Source organism: Coloeus monedula, assembly GCF_965178545.1.
Source record: "Coloeus monedula genome assembly, chromosome: 8".
NCBI classification, from domain to species: domain Eukaryota; kingdom Metazoa; phylum Chordata; class Aves; order Passeriformes; family Corvidae; genus Coloeus; species Coloeus monedula.
The window spans coordinates 25740816-25751587 of NC_138788.1; the positions used below are offsets into that span (position 1 = coordinate 25740816).

The following is a 10772-nucleotide window of genomic DNA, read 5'->3' on the forward strand; positions in this document are numbered from 1 at the left end:
TTCCCGGCGGGCGCGGGGCGCTCCGTCCCGCCCCTCCCGCCGGTTCCGGCTCCGGGTGAGCGCGGAGCCATGACGGGCCGCGGGTCGCCCAGCCGGTTCCTGAGCGCCGTTCTGCACAACGGCGTGGGCCGGTACGTGCGGCAGCTCCAGCGCCTGCAGCTCCTCTTCAGCCCCACCGCGGCCGACGCCCGCGGCGCCAGGTACCGCCGGCGGCACCACCCGACTGCCGGGGATGGGGAGGGGAGAGCCTGGGGACTGGGGGGACGGGTTTTCCCTTGGTCCTGTCAGCGTGGGCAAGGGACAGTGCTGCTGCCCCTGATCACCGGGCAGCGGCGGGGTGGGACCCCCAGCCTCCTGCGAGACGGGGCAGGAGCTGGAAGGCGGCATCGGGGGCACGACTCCAAATTCTGCGCTGTGACTTTTCCTGTGGGCTCGGCACGGGCGGAGGGTGACCCTAACCTGGCGGCTATGGCGATTCTTCCCCTCCTCTGGCCCCCAGGGAATTCGTGGAGGAGGCGGCGCAGGACTTCGCCCGGCAGCACCCCGATGTTGTTCTCTACGTGAGCCCCCAGTCGGGCCCGGGCCCGGCCCCGGTGCTGCGGGCCGAGTACTGTGAGTGCTGGGGGCCTTGGGGAGGGGATGGGGGCGAGGGTCTCCCTGCCTGCCCCGGCTCTGTGCTACCTCTGCCCGGCACAGACGGTGCCGGGGAAGCTGCTGTGGGATGGGGATCAGCAGCTGCCCCCCGGAGGCTGCAGAGTGGGGGGATCCCGGCCTGACCCCCACGCTCTGCTGCAGTGAACGGGACGGTGCGGGACGAGCTCATTGCCAGCAAGACGAGTGAGGAGATTGTGCAGCTGGCCACCAAGCTGGCCAACCAGTCTGGCCTGGACATCATCCGCATCCGCAAGCCCTTCCACACTGACAACCCCAGTGTCCAGGGACAGTGGCACCCCCTCACCAACAAACCCTCCATTCTCACCATCCAGGGCCCACGCCTGCAGCCCCAATAAAGCCTCCTCCACCCCCATGTCTCTGCATCCATCTCTCCTGCCTTTAGAGGGAAACTGCCAGACCATGTCCAGACAGAGCCGTGTTTATTGCTGGGGGGGATGTGGAGCTGTGCATGAGGAGTGCCAGACACAGAGTGATCCCCCTCCTTGAGGGGTTGGGGGTGGTCCGTCGGGGTGGCTCACGTCCCCTTCTTGCAGCAAAAACAAGGGCTGGGGCAGGGTGGGAGAGTGTGCAACTCTTGCCTTTTCCTGCTAAGCCTCACTCTCCTGGAATAGGAGGCCTGAGCTGTAGCTCATGAGGGACCCCAGGGGTTATCACCCCTCTCCTGTTTCCCCTGCAGGGCTGAGCCCTTGGCAATGTCCTGATCATGGAGGTACGAGCAAGGAACACGGGGGAAGACGTGGACCCCCACACATCTGTCCCTCTCCAGCTTCTCCAGTATCACCACACTGTTCCTGGAGCACAAGATGCTTTTGTCACCCCCATCTCTCAGGTTCTCTCAGGAGATGGCAGAAATAGTTGGGAGGATTTAGGGACCATGGCTGCTCCTGGAAAGTTCCATAAAGAGAAGGCTCTAGAGGGAGGCAGCCCCTTGTCCAAGGTTCTTTTTCCTCACTGTTTGAGGACATTTTCTTGCCCACATGTTTTCTCACAGGTGACAGGGCCGTGCCTGAACCCCAGTTCTCCAACAGCACCACACAGGAGGGCAGAAACACATTGTGCTTGGGGCCACAGGGGCACTGCAGACTTCAGGGGCATGTGGATGCTGCGCTGGTCCCTTGTCACGCTGTGGTGGCTGCCAGTCCTGCTGCCAGTGCATCTTGCTGCCTGCTGCTGCATCCAGTGCCCTGGGGAAAGGGAGCAGAGCTGTGTCAGAGTTGGAGGCCCTGGGAAAGCCACCTCCCCACGGCACCCAGCCCTATATTTCACCTGTGGCCTCTTCGCAGTGGGCATATGCCCCTTCACCAGCTGCTCCAGGGTATTCAGGACATCAGCTCCTCGCCCTATCTCCTGTCCCTCGCCAAACCATCCTCTCCCAGAGAGGAAACCCTGAGGAGGCAGATGTGGGAGAGTGGGCAGGGGCTGGAAGCCACAGAGACCACCCCTCACAATGTGAGATGTGTCCAGGGCCCCTCTCCTGCCTGAGAGCCAGCAGCTGGGGAAACCCCACCAGCCCTACATCAGGAAGGGATCCCATGCCCTGTGAGAGGCACAGTGTGTCAGCCCTCAGCCCCCCTCTCTGCTCTTCACCCACCTCTCAGCAGCTATCCAGCTCCTGTGTGCCAAGGGACGCCCAGCAGGGCTGGCCAAGTCCACATGACCACAACAGCGTCTCTCTCACGCCTGGACGAACAGACAGAAACTCTCCCTCCCCATGGTGTCCACCTTCAGCCAGGTACCAGCTCCTGTCTCCAGCTCGTGGCCACCGTCGGTGAGTTTTTATACATAAATAGAGCTCCAAATTTAAATAGATACTTTTTCCTTTTCTTGTTTTCCGTACAGCAAGTCTCAAAAGTGAGTGAAAAGCCAAAGGAATGGCCGAGCCTGGGCCCGGCCCAGCTCTGCCATCCAGGAGGTAGTTTTGCCCGAGTCTTGTAACACTGCTGGCAAAGGGTGGGAGAAGGGGCTGGAGGGGAGGAGGGTCCCACTGGCAGGACCCCCCTCCCCAGCCCCTACACAGAGCTCTCGTCCAGCTTTTCCACCAGTTGTGTGTGTTTTCGCTTCTCCAGAATTTTGCTGAGCTCCTCGGTGAAGGATGCGCTGTAGAGCGGGGAGACCAGCGGCTCCTCCTGCTGCTGCAGCAACATGTAGCTGTTGCCATTCATCTTGCGGAGGACATTGGGCAGAGCCCCCACGCCGTTGGTGAGCTCGGCCGGCAGCGGGGGTGGCAGTGGGGGCACGGCAACCGGCAGCTCCTTGACTGGGGAGGTGGCAGCCGTGGGTGCCTCGCCAGGGATGATCCGCAGGCAGCCATCGGGGTAGGTGAGCTCTTCCTCTTCCTCCTCCTCCCGGTGGCCCTTGCGCAGGCAGTTGGCCGAGACGGTCTGCAGCTCCACGCTGGCTGGCCGTGGCTCCCCTAGCACGTACTTGCCCTTGCGCTTCTCCAGGCAGGACATGTACAGGAGGATGGTGCTGAGCACGGTGCAGAGCACCACCAAGGTGACAATGGCAGAGATGTAAGCCACCTTCATGTCGTTGGTCGCCTGGCTGGCAGCATGGGGTGACGGCACAGCCGTAGGGCTGCGGGGCAGCTCGGGCAGTACGGTGAGGCTGTAGGCAGCCAGCAGTGTCCGGAGACCCTGCTCCTCCCCGTAGCAGCGGTACTCGCCGCTGTGCTGGGGCAGCGTGTCCGTCACCAGCAGCCCATCCACCCCCACGCGCAGCCGGTCCTGCCCCGTGCCCAGCACTTCGCTGCCGTTCAGCAGCCACACAGCTCGGGCCAGGTTGGAGCGCTGGTCGCAGGGCAGCAGCACGTCGTCCCCCTGCAGCACCGTCCGGTTCTTCCACAGCAGGGAGCCTGCGGGGACACGCACTGCCTTACACCTCTCTCAGCCACTCTAAGGGATGCTGGACACCAGCATCCCCGCGGTTCTGAGGGGCAGCAGAGACTCACCCCGTCCAGAGCTGCTCCGGCATCCCTTGTTGCCACTTTGAATGTCCTGCACCAGCCCTATTCTGCAAGGCATGGAGGGCTCAGCCATAGAGCTTTGGCTGAGCCAACCCTTACAGGGGTCACAGCCACCAGGAGACACACTGTCAGATGCCAGGCCTTTGGGGTTGGCTCTGGCGTGACTGTGCCACGAGGTAACATGAAACGGCATGGGATGGGGCAAGTGGAAGGTTCATGGGGACCCGGCTGGGGACGGGCAATGCATCCCTACCTGTCTGTGGAGGCGATGGCGCGGCAGGCCCTACCATCCCAGGCACAGTAGGGGTCCCGGGCGAGGATGCAGTCGTAGCAGGAGGCGTACCTGGCGCAGGAGGCCAGGGGCACCTGCACAATCCCGCTGGCTGCCCCCACATACAGGCTCCTCTGAGGGGGAAAGGGCTGGCTCAGTATGGATCTGGCATGGTGCTGCTGGGCTGTGGAGTGCTCCAAGGTGCCCAGAGACCCCCCCAGCCCCACAGCACAGCTCTCCCTTCATGGCTGTGCATGAGAAGGGCCCCCAGCTCCCAGTCAGTGCTGATGAGTGCAGCTGGCAAGGAGGTGCGGGGCCAGGCTGGTCTGTTTCCCAAGGCTACCCTGCTGGGGTCCAGCACATATCCTGAGCTAGGGTGACCCATGAGTCACACCCCCCCAGTCCCCCAAACAGCACAATGTCAGCTTCACAGCACAAGCATGCCCTGTGTGTGGTGTCCCCCTACTTGTTCTACACCTCACCTGGATGCTGGAGATCACCAGGCTCTCCACAGGTTGCACGTCCCTGAACACCTGCACCTCCTCCACAATGTGGATGCCAGAGTTCACCACCACAGCCTTGTGGATCCAGCCATCCCCTGGAGAGCAGAGCAGGGGTTCAGGAGGGAGTGTGAGGTGTGCCCTTTGCCCAGCAGAGGCCTATCAAACTCAACCCACACTCACCCGTCCCCATGAAGAGCACATCGTAGGAGCGGCCATCCAGGGCCTGCACCCTGTCTACAGCCATCTGGCTGTATGCCACATTCTTCTTCACCAGGAGCGGCTCCCCGCCGGTTGGCTTCACCTCCTCAAACATGAGTGGGTGCAGCTTGACAAAGTCCAGGACACTGTTGGGCAGGTCCTGCGAGGAGTTGTAGCCCTTCCTGCGGGAGTGGTCCGTGATACACTGCCCAGGGGAAACAGGGGTCAGAGAGGAAGGCGGCTGCCCCGTGCCCCCCTCACTCTGCACTCCTAGGCACTCACGGAGCCAGGCCGGGGCTCAGGCACTGCACCGTCGTAGCGGGACCACTTGCGAGCCCAGTCCTGGTACTCCATGTAGGGGCCCTCGAAGGCATGCTGCACCGCTGAGATGTTGTAGCGGCACACGGCCGAGGCCTCCATGGTCCTCCTGAGGGGCAGAACCTCACCTAAGCCTGGGCAGATACATGGGTGCTCCCAACCAATGCACCCCCGGGTGCTCAGCACCTGCCTGCACATCCCCTCAAGCATCTCTGGCTCCCCTGGTGCTGCAGACTTTTAGCCCCAATCATTTTGGCCACTGCCTCACTCACCACTGTGCTGAGAGTGTGAAGGCAGCGTAGAAGACAGTGCTGGCCCAGCCGCCCCCGTCCAGGCTGCAGACACTGCGCAGCACCTCGTAGTAGGGGATGTAGCAGACCAGGCGCGCCTTCATGAAGGACGTCCACTTGCGCTGCAGAATCTTCTTCCCCCCCAAGTCGCTCTGGGAGGGTGCAGGGAGCATTTCTGCACAGGCTGGACGGGTGTTCATTCCCCTCTGCCTGTGCCTCAGTTTTCCCACAGGTGCAGGCATGCTGCCTCTGCACCAAGAGGAGCAGTGCTTGGTTCCCTGTGGCTGGGAACATGCCTACCTTGCAGACACGGGCCACCCGGGCCACTCGGGCCACCTGACTCTTGTCAAAGAAGGATGTGGTCTCCTCTCCTGCCCGCTCCGTGAAGAAGTAGTAGATTTTGTCATCGTCACCCACTGGGCTGTCCTTGCTCTCCCGGACCAGCACAGAGGCCACAAACTCAGCATCTGGGGACATGGCGCGAGAGGTGGTGATTGGAGACCAACACAGAATGGGGAATCCTTCCCTGCTTCAGTTCCTTCTCATAGCAAACTACACAGCACTCCAGAGTCACCCCCCACACCTGCTCCACACTCTCCAGGGCAATGCACAGTGTCCCACAGCCCATGATGCCAGCCACAGGATGGGGGGGACGGGGACATCTCACCATTCAGCCAGTGCAGTGGGGACTCCTCTGTCTTCAGTGGCCGCTGGTGCAGGTTCCTCCGAATGTCAGGGAGGCTCCGAAACTCGTAACGTGTTGCCGTGTACAAGCCTCCATCTGTGCAGGGCAGATGCCCATCAGCATGGCCCTGCAGCCTGGGGACAGCCCCACAGACCACCAGCATCCCCACGCCCCAGGCAGGTGAGTAGGGGGAGGACCAAGTCCTGATTTGCTAAGGCCTCCGCACGTGGAACCCACCCAGCTGGCACCCCCCAGAGGGGTGCTGGGGATGGGGCCATGGTCAGTGGCATCCCGCATGTCCCCACCAGCCCTGGAGAGGTGCTGCTTACCCACAACAAGGCCAGTGTAGCCACGGGCAGGGTCATATGGGCACTTCTCCTTGCCTTCCTCAAAGTGGGATGGCAACACGAACCTGTTGGCATCCTTGAGGGGGACAGGGAATCAGGTTAGACAGGAGGGGACAGACCCACCTTGTCTGCCAGCCTCAGGCTCTCTGCAGAGGCTGCTAGCAGGGACAAAGTGATGCCCACAGCCATGCCCTTGTCCAGGTAAGACAAACTCCCCCCAGCACCATCCAGCTGGTCAGAAACCACACAGCCAGCCAGAGTCCCCAGCCAAGAGCGGGTAGAGGGCTCTGGGAGGAAAGGGAACCCCAGTTTGGCATTGCATAGGGACTGGGCAGGAGCCAAGCAGTGTAGCAAGTATTCCCAGATGGTGCTTGGCTGGCAGATGCTGCTCAGCCAGCCTGGGTCCCCCCCAGGTGCTGTCCATGTCATGGCAGGAGTTACTTTCTTTGGGGTTTGCACTTCAAAGCATGTCAAATGATGGGGCCCTTCCAGCTTGGCAGCTCCTCCGCCCAATTTCCAGTGTGTGTGATGGCCAAACCAGACCAGCAGCACAGCCATGGGAACAGGCACAGCCTCTCCAGGGCTCCCTGGCCACACTGCAGATATAGTCCCAGGGCCCCTTTGCCCCCCAGCTCAGGGAGGGACGTGGGCGAAGGGCAGTTGAGTCTCCATTGACTCAAGGAGCTACTAAAAGGGGGTCAAAGTCCCACTGCCAGTAAAACAAGGCTGCTCATGGACACTGCCATGAGTCACAGCCATGTTCGGACTCCCAGACTGGCACAGGAAATCCCTGGGGAGGGGCTGCTGAGTCAGTCCTGGCCCTGTCACCCTTCCCTGGGCATGCATACCACCTGCCATCAGCCATTCTGCAGCCCCTGCTCTGGGAGGGGACTCTGCAACAGCAGGCACTGGAGAGCAGCTCCAGGGCTGGTGCATCGCATCCTGCTGAGCCCACGTTTGTCCCCCATGGTGCTGATCCACCCCCAGCCCTCTCGCTTTGGGGTCAGAGTCCAACCCCAGTGCTGGGGTGGGGACTTACGGCATCTGCATCATGGTGGCCACGCCCTCAAACCTACTCACCCTAGCCTCGGGGTCACTGACCCCCACCGCAAGCCAGGGAGGGGCAGGGAGCGAGTGGGGCTGTGGGTTGACATGGTGGGACAGGGGCTGCACCCCTCTGGTGGGGTGACATGGTGGCAGGGGACAGGTGGCAGCTGTGGGTGAGCCGTACTCACGATGGCGGCGCAGAGCGGGTGGAAGGCGTAGGTCCCGCAGGCGTAGAGGTGGGTGCTGTTCAGCCGCTGCAGGAACCGCACGTGGTTGAAGCACTCGGTCTGCGGAGGGGGAGCGCAGGCGTTACAAGCCGGGAGAAGCAGGGGCAGCCCCTCCCCAGCTCCCACCCAGCGGCTCTACCTTGTTGTTCTTGCCCTTCTGCAGGCAGTCCATCTGCTTCTCCGGGGAGGCTTCCCAGTGGATCTGCAAGGGGAAGAGAGACTGCTACTGCGTGACCCCTATCGCTGCGTGGTTCCCCCTGTCACTGCAAGCTCCCGCTTTCATCAGAGCCACCTGAGATGATAAAATCCTTATTTATTTAGGGAGGGATGGTTGCTCAGAGCACAAGATGGCACCCTGCACACATCCCAGCAGCCTGGGGTGAGAGTGTTCCCACACCCCAACCTGTGGGCAGACATCCCAGAGCACTGCAGGAGCCTGGAGGATTTTGGGGTATCCTTCCCTGGGGCAGGAAAAGAGTGTGACTCCCCCCCTGCCCCTCGTTCTGCTGGTGTGCCCCTGAAGCAGGCACTGCTGAGCTTGGGGATGTCTCCCACTGCTGTCCCCATGCTGCCTCGCTGGGGAGAAGGACCAGATGTCCACAGGGGACCTGGGGACAGACCTGCAAGCAAGACCTGAGATGGCGAGGAGGAGGTTGAGCCATCTGGAGGTTGAAGGGATAGAGTGGCCACGATGGGGATTGGGCAACGTGGGACAGGAGAGGACAACCAGCCGTCGGCGGGCAGAGGCCGGGCTCACCGTGCGATGGGAGCCGTCGGCCACATCACTGGAGTTGAGGGCGAAGATGGCTCCCCTGGCGCCCACGTAGAGGATGCCCCGGTCGTCCTCCAGCAGCAGGGTGCTGTAGTTGAGGGTGCGCGCGTTGAAGCGCCGGACTTCCGACAGCTCTGCAAAGGGAACAGGCGGCTGAGGGGGACCCCAGGGCAGGCACAGTGCGAGCCAATGGGAAAAGACAAGAGAATGGAGTTGGAAGTGGGTGGGATGGCACTCACTGAGGTTATCAGGCAGACAGTGCTGGGTGACAGCAGGTACAGCAGGAGGAAAGGCAGGGAGGAGGTTTGGTAGAAGGCAAAAGGCACTAATTGGGCTCAGGCTCACAGAGGAAATTTCCCTCTGCTAATTAAAGCACAGCTCAGGGGTGGGAGCTGCAGTGTCCATGCTGGACACAGACCTGCCATGGTGTTTGGGGAACTGCTGAAGAAAGCAGAAACATGCCAGTGACCCTGGCTCTGAAGTGAGGCCAGCCAGCCCAAAGGGAAGGATAAAAAAACCTGAACCAGAACTGCCATGCAAGGGGAGCAATTCTGCAGGGGGGCTGAGTGCTCCTGCCCACCAAGCCAATGAAACCATCCAATTTGGGGTGCTGAGAAGCATGACACAGGACTCAGCCCTGGCCAGAGGGACCAGCAGGAAGTGAAAATTCTATGAGGCTTGGGACACCAGAGGGAGCTGGAAAAGAAATGATTCCCCCCCTTTCCCAGAAAAGAGGCATCACCTGGAGAGAAGAGGGCACCCCAGCTGCTAATGAAACTCTCCCACCATCAATTGCTGAATTGAGCCTTACTAATGAGGTCAATGAAGTCATGTGGATGCCTAAGGGACAATGACACTGCTGGGCTCACTGACACCACAGAGGCTGGAGACCAAGAGCCCAGTGGCAATTAGAGAAAATCATGGAAGAAAGCTTCCTGCTGACTATTTGGGCCATAAGATCCCAGCCTAGGTGTGAGGCCCAGCTTAGGACACCCTTCAAGGGCTGCTGGGCCCTGTTGGTCAGGGCTGTCCCCCTGCACATCCTTGTCCCTCTCTGGCTTTTGGGGAGATGACTTTGCCATGCTCCCTTCTTTGGGGCACCCAGTACCAGACAGGCATGTGGGCTCTGATTTCTGGAGCCCAGGGGATCAGAGGCCCCCATGTAGCCACCCTCCCATACCGAGCCCCCTGCTCCAGGGGGTTGGCAAAGACTGGATGCAGTCACAATGCACCAAAGCCAGTGCCAGCAAAATTCCAAACCTCATGCTGCCACCAGGACCCACACCCCCTTACCATCAAAGGTGACTGTTGTCCTGGGGGTGGCATCCAGGTCGGTGGCAGAGCGCCGTGATGGGTAGCCCATGGCTGCTGCTGCCATGAAGAGAGTGGTCAGGAGATGTGCTGGAGCTCCGCTCATCTTCCTGCTCTCTCGGCAAGGGCAGCCGCCTCAGCCGCTGCCGCCGGGCCAGCACAGCCAATCCTCGGCACGGGCTCTCCAGCTCTCTGGGACAGGGCTGGCCACCAAACCCTCCTGAAACACAGAGCACTGGGTCAGACACTCCTGCTGTCCCAGCACCTCACAAGCAAGCAGGCTTGGGAAGGAGCCAGCTGCATGCACGCATGGATGCTTGACCCAGCACGGCCTCAGACCAGGGATGGCTTCAGGGAAAAACAAACCCTCATTTGCTGAAGGGGAAACTAAGACATGGCACAAGGCATGGAGCCTGCAGCCATCACAGGGCATGGAGGGGAGTTTGAGCAGAGTGACCTTCTGCAGCATCCCCCTGGGTCAGCAACCCAGTGGTGAGTTGCTTGCTGAGCACTCGGGTCAGCTGCTTGGAGGTACATTTTCCTCCAAGTCTTCTCTGCATTCATCCCTCATTCGCTCCCAGTCTTTTGCTCCTACAGATCTCCCTGACTGAAGGATATGTTTCAGCAGAGCCAGCTGATCCCCCACTGCATTTCACACTCAAAAAGCAGGCACTTTTGTCCCTCAAAAGCAGAGAAAGGGGCTCAGGGCCAAGCCCCTCTGTGGGTCTCTTGGCACACTGGGGTACCCCAAGACCCCTCCCCAGAGCGGCTGCAGCAGGAATGGCAGCAGTGGGAGTCCTGGGGAGCCCAAGGTCTCCTCCTTCCCAAAAGCCCAGCTGACCATGTCCTCCTGTGCAAGATACTTGTCCCCAGTTTTGCCCCTCCTGAAATGATGAAACTCCTGAGGATTGAGGTATTGGGAAGGAAGCTCCAAACATGTAGCAAGGTAAGGTGAAGGAAAATCCATACAGGAACTGCTTGGCACCTTCATCACGTCTTTTCCAGCGGAAACAATTTTTTCCTCACAGTGTTTTTCCATGAGATTTCAGTTTCCTTTTCATCCCAAGCTGCCTTGAAGCTCCACATCTACTTCAGCTCTCACTTTCATGCATTCGATCCCTCACAAATAACCCCCCACCTTTCCCAGCTGCACTGAGCAAAGC

The 10772-nt window shown here is 60.7% G+C and overlaps 2 protein-coding genes across 2 annotated transcripts; one reads left to right on the forward strand and one right to left on the reverse strand.

Moving 5' to 3' along the window:
• Nucleotides 1-47: 47 nt before the first annotated feature.
• MRPL43 (mitochondrial ribosomal protein L43) lies at nucleotides 48-1027 on the forward strand. The gene is made up of 3 exons (XM_082286631.1): nucleotides 48-200; nucleotides 500-612; nucleotides 796-1027. The coding sequence occupies exons 1-3, from the start codon at nucleotides 70-72 to the stop codon at nucleotides 1008-1010; spliced, it is 459 nt and encodes a 152-aa protein (XP_082142757.1). The 5' UTR covers nucleotides 48-69; the 3' UTR covers nucleotides 1011-1027.
• A 1657-nt stretch (nucleotides 1028-2684) lies between these two features.
• On the reverse strand, nucleotides 2685-9715 carry SEMA4G (semaphorin 4G; the record flags this gene model as incomplete). Its single annotated transcript, XM_082286090.1, has 14 exons — nucleotides 2685-3529; nucleotides 3626-3687; nucleotides 3894-4045; nucleotides 4394-4509; nucleotides 4595-4817; nucleotides 4895-5039; nucleotides 5203-5372; nucleotides 5521-5687; nucleotides 5888-6001; nucleotides 6235-6328; nucleotides 7488-7586; nucleotides 7666-7728; nucleotides 8284-8432; nucleotides 9592-9715. The coding sequence occupies 14 exons, from the start codon at nucleotides 9713-9715 to the stop codon at nucleotides 2685-2687; spliced, it is 2523 nt and encodes an 840-aa protein (XP_082142216.1).
• Nucleotides 9716-10772: the final 1057 nt, after the last annotated feature.